This window comes from Hyalella azteca, unplaced genomic scaffold (genome assembly GCF_000764305.2).
Source record: "Hyalella azteca isolate HAZT.00-mixed unplaced genomic scaffold, Hazt_2.0.2 contig2264, whole genome shotgun sequence".
NCBI lineage: Eukaryota > Metazoa > Arthropoda > Malacostraca > Amphipoda > Hyalellidae > Hyalella > Hyalella azteca.
This window is the reverse complement of record NW_025932547.1, coordinates 59,651-68,138: the sequence shown is the minus strand read 5'-3', so window position 1 is coordinate 68,138 and position 8,488 is coordinate 59,651. Positions and strand designations below refer to the sequence as shown.

General features: G+C 38.3%; 1 protein-coding gene across 1 annotated transcript; it reads left to right on the top strand.

Annotated features, from left to right (window-relative positions):
• Positions 1-356: 356 nt before the first annotated feature.
• LOC108668652 lies at positions 357-7,320 on the top strand (the record flags this gene model as incomplete). Its single annotated transcript, XM_018155897.2, has 6 exons — positions 357-673; positions 2,916-3,120; positions 4,280-4,428; positions 5,651-5,798; positions 6,434-6,553; positions 7,196-7,320. Coding segments are annotated over 6 exons (1,000 nt in total), but the record flags the coding sequence as incomplete, so codon positions are not given.
• Between the last annotated feature and the right edge of the window lie 1,168 nt (positions 7,321-8,488).

Here is an 8,488-nt window from a genome sequence, read left to right as displayed (position 1 = left end):
TGTTGCATTGTTTTTTGTTGCATTGAGATTTAATTTCTTTTGATAGTATTTTTGAATACTATGCGCCTCTATACATAATTTAAATCACTTTTCCTGTTAAGTTTGTGTACTTACATACATTAAAATACAATTTTTCAAGTGTACGAATATTTATTTCCCCCACTGCATGATTGTTCTGCGCCAAACAACACCGAGAATCCCGTTGTCAGTTTTTAAACGATCATGATATCTTTGGATCGCAAAATTTTGTCCATTGAATAATAAATTTCTGCTTGAGCTTACGATTTCAAAGAGTATTAATTATATTAGTAAAAAACATTGCCTATGTGACCCAGGCTAAAAATATTCTCATGCAGGACTGCGAGAGCCGTCAGTCAAGTCATCGCTAAGCTTCAGTCCAACAACGGCAGTAACGTCAGTGCTCAGTGGCCACAACTACAACACAGGATGCGGGACGCGGGGGCCACAGCGCGGGACTGGCGGGACGCAATGCACTACCGCCAACCGCGGGCCACAGCGCGGGACTGGCGGGACGCAATGCACTGCTGCCCACCGCGGGCCACAGCCCGAGACTGGCGGGACGCGACTCAGTGCCGCCCACTGGAAGTGACGGTTGCCAACAAAGCTGCACAATGCAGTCTCAAGGAAGACGGGAAGTTCATGATAAAGAGCGGTGAGTTTCGTTTGCAAATGGTATATGCTTCAGTATATATCTTCTTTACTTGTGTATATGTCATGTATCAAGGAATAACACATCCATGCGACAACATTTCTTCTCGCTTCGAGTCACCGACATGTTGAACATCCTCCCTGATAGCATCGTTGACGCTCCGAGTATGAACGCCTTCAAGAACAGACTAGATGAAGCTATGCAGGAGCATATGTTCAGTTTTAAAATGCCTTTTTTTTTTAAATGCAACTTTCGGACCAGGCAATAAGTCCAGCAGCTATCTCAATCAATCGTCAGTTAAGGAAAGATCGGGTTCCAAAGGCCGGATCTTTTGTGAATCAAATCACGAAAAGTACATGAATCGGCAACAGGCCATGGGCCTATTTCTTCAGCGCCGAATCCTCTATTTTGTTCTAATACACGATACCCCTCATTACTTATTTATTCCGTCTCCTCATACCAAATGTTTCAATCTTGTTCGAGTTCTACTTACATTTCCCCTGTGTGTAGTCGTTGCTTATATGTTCCATTATTATTTTCTTTGTTGTGCCAAGTGTTTCATCACCCTTTCAACTTACATAACTTACATCTCGCATTTTTTACAGGGCATAATTCATGAACAAACTCTTATACGTCGATTGATCATCGTTCTGTTTCGCCAAAATATCTTTACTCCGTATGTCCGCATAGCAAACAACTTCATTGTGTTGGGAGATAATAATTCATTTTTAGTGTAGTAACTCTTTGTTTAGAAAATCTTACATATCTTTCTCATAGTCGTATACGGTGTCGTATGGGGTAAGAGGAGCAAGATAACGTTCCCGTTCGTTCGCATTGTAAGTTTAGGTTTGGTCGGTTAACGATGTACCGGGTCTTTTTACAACACTTCTCTTTAACTTCACTTGTTTATTTGTTTGTTTGTCTGTCTGCTACAAATCTTATAATCAATATTTAACACACTTCTACATCTCCAATCAATCTGAAATTTTGCACACTTGTCTAAAGTTGGAGACAATGCATAATTCAATTGACAGAATAAATAATTTTGAAAATTTAAAAATTTTTATTTCTGATATTAAAAAAGTAAAAAAAAATTTGTTTGCTATTTAACATATAAACATTATTAACACACTTTTACCTATCCAATCAATCTGAAATTTTACACACTTGCGTAAAGTTGAAGACAATGCATGTATTAATTGACAGAATAAATAATTTTGAAAAATTTTACATTTTTTTACAACACTTCTCTTTAACTTCACTTCTTGTTGTTTGTTTGTTTGTTTGTCTGCTACAAATCTTGTAATCGAAATTTAACACACTTCTACTTATTCTATCGATCCGAAATTTTGCAAACTTGCAAAGTTGGAGACAATGCATGAAACAATTGACAAAATAAATAATTTTATGAATACAATTTTTTTTTTCAATATTAAAAAACCTGAAAAAATAATTTTGTCAGCTACAAATCATATGATTGATATTTGACACACTTTTACCTGTCCAATTGATATGAAATTTTGCACAATTGTGTGAAGTTGGAGGCAATGCATGAATCAATTGACAGAATAAATAATTTTGAAAAAAATTTTATATATTAAAAAATTATTTTTTTTTAAATTCGAAAATAAAATTAGAAGTTCATTGTACATCTGTACCATTGGAAACACTGGATTCTTTAGAAGTGTTGTCTTTAAAAAGTAATTTTTAAACGTATATTATTTCTTTTATCGAGATAACGTCTGATAGCATCACTGTGCTGTTCCGTACTCAACCCTTCTTCTTATTCATATCATATCCAAGGCAAATAAATGCTTACGAATGCTGAAGACTTTATGAATGTCTTCAGTACTCAACCGTCCTCCATACTTCCTAACTGAAGTTAAAGAAAGATAATTTATCAAAAAGTTAATATTAAAAGGAAAATGGTGGATGACACACCGCTATTTTCACTGTGAAAATAGGTATAACTTTCATGAGAGATTCATGAGCTCGCAATTATATTTTGTCTTCGTATTTTCAACTGAAAACCGACTGTTGAACTGGGTGGGCTTGTGGACAAACGGTGAGCTTGTTTGTGAGGCTGAGTTATTTTATCTCGTCTTTTAGCCTATAAAGCGAATAGTGAGTGAAAATTTTTGTCATGTTCATTGGCCAGAAGCGAAGATGTTACATAAGTTGTTTAGCCAGCTTATTAATCAAAACTCAATTTAAACTTTAAATAATATTTGACTAACATTTGCAGAGTGTGATCTTGATGGCGTGGCAATGATGCTCCCTCACGCCCCATGCACCACCCTGGCGGTGGAGGCGTCCCCGCAGGTCCTGAGGACGGCCGGGTGGCATAAGATTGTCCAACTCCACAGAGGAGACTTGCGCCTCAATCTGCTGGACTGGGAAACTGGATTCCAACCTTGCGATGATGTTCTTGAGTCCCTGCTCGGCTCTAAGTGAGTCGTAACGCCGATCTTGTTTATGCCTGTAGTTACACAGAGGGCAAAATTTTCGTTCATTATCCTTTCATTTTCAGTTATCTGGAATTAGACATATAACTAAATTATATTTAAAGCACGGTTACACTTCTGAAGTCTGAACAACGTGTAATGATAATATAATTGACCATTGCGGAGATGTTATTATGCACTCTTCGTGATCGTTTTTTATCTTGATTGCTTCTTGTGCTGAATTTTCAAAACCAAAAGATTTTACTATCAAGCAATTTTTAGAGATTCTCCAAGAACATTGTAATTTAAAAAAATTGAAAATTGTAAAACAGAATTGGACTGTAAATTCTGAAATATTAAACTTGATTATTGTTTTTTGCTCGCGAGTAAGTAATTGATTTATACGGGTAAGTATTGATTTGATTTTAATGTCTAATTCATTGATCCTTAAGCGGTCGATTGCACGAATAGAATGTGATCTCCCAGACCTGAGGTAACCGGGAAATTCTATCGCAGCTGAGAGTGTTTTTTTGTGAATGAAGTAATCAACATAATGTACACAGTACATATGGCAGGTGGGATAAATGATTACCTTGTGCCCTGGATTTTACGAACCGGCTTTGCTGCTAGACTTCAACGCATTCTCCATGAATTCCTGTCGGACGATTGTGACATAAAATTTGCGTGGATAAATGTGAAAATGCATCGTTCATGAAGCAATTGAGCGGAACCGATTTAGCCACGAATCACTGAAAGCGTCTTTACAGAGTGAATGGAAGTCTGCTAGGGCCGGCGCAGAGTTCCTGTCCTGGGGTGGGAAAGAATGTGTGCGAATACTAGAAGAACTGACGTTCGCTGCAAAATTTCCTATGATAAATCGAAACGATTGTGTGTAAATAACGGAAATTGATAGAAATTATAAATAAATAACCATGGATCCTAGTTTATTCGTGTTTAAAGCATTGAAAATTTCATTTCAAATCAGTTACTCTGGGCGTCTAACTATCTGAAGAAGATTAGAACAAACTCGTTACTAAAGAATTCTCTGAAAAATCTTGCTCCGCGCTCCGCTCATCTCCGAGCCTCACCGAAGTAAGGTTCAACTTTGAGTTTCGAATTTATCTGGTTTATGATATAAATGTAACTCTAAACTATTATCCTACAGGCCAAGGATCAAGGGCTTCAAAGGTTGCATCAGAACATTTACTGGCATCACAGCTCTGGCACAAATAGCCTCTGCTGCAGAATATCTGCACATCCGCCTTGAGGCTCCGCTTGACCTCAGACCTCTGCCACGCAAATGTCGATACCTGCGTAAGTGTTTGCTGCTGGACGTTTGCGATATTCCTATCATTTCGATTATAATAATGCTACATATTTACCTTCTAAGTATATTATCGGCTGCTCTGAAATTAAATTTTATGAGTTCATTTATAAAACATTGTTTAGGCTGCTTTTACAGCGAAACATACGATTATATAACCACTTATTTAATTAAGAGCGAAAAATCTCGTCCCGTGCCTCCTGAAAACAAATTCTGGTTCAAGAGGAAGTAATTTCCCGCAACAAGAGAGCAAATTTCCCGTGGAAGTTCCCGGAAGAATTAGCAACAATTTATAGTCAAGTGATTTGCGAAAGGAGAATTTCTTTCTGTTGTAATGAAACAGCAACTGAGAGAAACCCTTCCAAGAGTTGTTTACATCCGAGGTACTCAGTAACTTGTTCTGCTTACTTGTCAGGAAATTATTATTCGTTATCTAAGCAAACTATTCAAGCGAGTTCAAATTTTTCAATTTTACCTGATTTCTAGATAGAAAATATTCCTAGAGATTACATTGTTTGCCGCGTATGCTTTTTAGATGTTCAGTAAAACAGCGATGAAGATGTAACAGCGAAAATTCGCTATTACTCAGGTCTCTTGAGGTCTCTTGGGAACCACTTCAGGTCAGGTCTCTTGGGAACCACTTCAAAGCTGCTTGCACGTAGAAACTGTTCCGTCAAGTTAGCCTAACGCGCAGATGAGTTGTATCGTGGAAGAGGACACGTGCTACCTTCTTTTGAATCGCCGCACCCGTGCAAGCACATTCAACACATCCAAGACAACATCACCGCATGTCTCAATCATCTGGCGATGAAATTAAATTGATGTCTCATCGCACAAATGCAGAAAACGAATGATTACACGCTGGACGTATACTAACGAAAACGTCACCAATTTGAAGTTCCGATAATAACCCAAGCGCTTGTTGCTTCCTCTAGAGGCTTTCCTTGCTGTGGAAAGCTGACATCTGTAGCACGCATTGGTAAAGTGTGCCCGCTCATTTTAAAATAAATGGCATGTTCCAATCTAATTCCAATCAAGAAAAAAAAACATCGAAGGCGTTTTAACTTGAATGCACCTCGTTTTCGTAGTCTGTAGACGCGAATCAACCTCAAGTAAAAGTACTCTAAATATGCATGAGTAAAGAGTAAATGGGCACAGTCTTACTTGTTTCTCTGAGTGCATGGTGCCTAACAGCAGTGTATTCCCCCATAGGGATCTACGTGCCCTTGACGAGCACCGCAATGCTAGCTGTGCCGCTCCCAGATCTTCCTTCTCCCCATCTGACGGTGCTGGGGGCTGCGGCTGGGAGCGTGGAGGCCGTGGCCCAGACGGTGCTCGCTTACGCTCCCTCCAGCAAGTGGTTAGTTGTGTAGCTGATCATCGATCAACTGCCATGAAATTTAGTATTACTATTAAAATAGTATAATTTAGCATTATTTTAAAACTAACTGCCATGAAAAAACTCTTCGTATGATGTGACTGCGCTCAACTTGATTTACCGCGGTTCATCGAAATAATTTATGATCCTGATAAATGAACTAATGATTGCGCGTGAACAAAAGAGTAAAAGGCAACTCGAGATTGAGTTATATGAATTCCTTCTCACTTGATTTCTATTTTCTAATTTTTTCGCCAGATTTTTTATTATTTCTTTTTTTTTTTGTAACTTATACTTCGAGAAAACACCTGATCAATTTTCATGTGTGCCGTCACATTGTCAGCAAAAGATGCCGTTGATGTGGTTTGCATGTGCCTCTCTAGCATTGCTCTACCTGCCATCTAATGTTTATTACTGTTATATGGTATATCACACTGAGCAAAATGGATGTGCCATATTGTCCCAATATAACGATATATTTTCTACCCACGGCACCAACAGCCAGGACATAGCGTTGATACACCTTTTTACAGGGCCAAACTGGGTCAAGATGACCAACACGAAGAAAAAAATGCGTTGTTATTTGGACAAAGTTTAACTTATTTCCGTGAGTGCAGGTACTCCGACATCGCCTTGCATTACCCGGAGCTGAGCGAAGAGGAGGAGCGGCGGCTGCTGACGCTGCTGCACGAGGCAGGAATCAGGACCAACAACGCGGGGACCACGCGCTGCGAGGGGTGAGGATATAGGGGCTAGTGTGGGTCTTTTGGGGGGAAATGAACCAGCCATGCGGGGACCACGCGCGCTGCGAGGGGTGAGGAGTTGCTCTCCTTCAGTAAGAGTTGCACTTGGGTTATCCTCTGTTTCTAATTGCTGCATTGTTCTGTTTAAGATCGCGTTTCGCAGAAATTACCCACATGGATGAAGTGAATGGAGTTTGCACAAATGAGTCACTATATATGATGAAGGCATGGAGACATTATTGTAATATTAATTGTTTTTCTAGGATATACTTGCTATGAGACCTCAAGAACCGAGTTTTAACCTGTTATCGGGAATGCATTGAAATATGATTCTAGTTTCTAATTTCTTATTCCATTACGAGAATGTATGTAACATTCAATATATATTTATTCAATGGATTTGAATTATGCATATCAATATATTTTAATTCTGCATTTTATCTCAATGAATTTGAAATTCCGCATATTGAAGGAATAAATCGCAGTTTAAAGATTTATTAAGTACGTCACTAAGCCAACAAAAATTTATGTAGCTTAAATTTAAATATGAAAAACATCAAGAACTAAGTTTTAATACATTACTTTGGTGTTGCGGTTCACCACACTGCCGCAGTCATTCCAATTGCTTATCCACAGGCATAACAAGAAAAGGCGTCTCATCATTTGCAACGAGCCTCCTACGACTCCACCACCGTGACGTCACCAGGGACATGGCGCCAGGTCAGGAGTGCTGGCATTGATGGAACCTAAGACCTCACCGAGGCACATTCGTTCAATAAAAAATTGTGTGAAAAATCGTCAGCTGTTTTCATTTTTACGATGCAATTGATGTAACTTTTTGATGTCCAAAAATGACTGCTGAAGTCCATCTGTTTGTCATTTATCCTGTATCTAGGAACTCAAGAAACTTCGACTACGATGACGCGTGGAACAGATCGATAATAAGATGTTTAGGTCTATTTTACTTGGAAAAGTTTTGTAGCGTTACTATTCATAAGCGTACTATATACGAGTATAATGAGCATTAATATAATATAACATAACAAACTGTAAGCTCGTCTCACTTGGCTGCTATTATTCTCAACATCAATAAAATCATTAATGATTGTCTAATGCATTCATTTACTTTGCATTGTAATTTTTTTCATTTTCAATGCGCTTCAGAAACAATATCCTTTCAATATATTCATCCCGTATTGCGTTAATGAACCAAAATGAATATGAATCGGCTTCCTGTAATGGCACGAACACGCGTCTATCATCGCATTATATCACATGCAGTCACAACCTGTCACATCGCCTTCATTCTCAACATCTTTTTATAAACACCTATCTTGTGAATAACCTGTCTTGTAACACCTAATAAGCCCAATAAATAAGGGATAATTAAAAGGGTCCACTCAAAGGGTCACAAAAACATATAATTTGAGTATTATATTACATCTAACAGTAAAGGTTTTAGTTTGAAATTTAAATAGTAACTCAGAATTTATTCGTGTTCGAGAATATAAGAGTAATATGTAATTGATGATTAAATTTAAAAAAAAAAAACGTTGTAGTTAAGAGGACTCAGTTTTGTATGAGGAGAAATGGGCCACAATAATGGCGGAGGCCGTATGTGGGGCACAACGTTAGACAGACAAAAAATTTTTGGTCAACACGAGTGAGAAAGTCTATTGGTTAGGAGTAGCAATACCAGAGCAGTAAATTGTGGGTGTGAGCTCCACCTGACCATGGAAATTATGCGATATCAAGAATAGGTGAAAGCGTAGGCTCGGCCCAATCTTAAAATCGGAAACTTCTTGAGATGACTTGTGACGCTCAACATGATCGAAGGCCGTTCTCGCTTATATGTGCGTAATTTTTACAGACAGGCTTCAATGAAGCACGGGATATGGATTCTCGAAATCTATCTCATCGAATCAAACA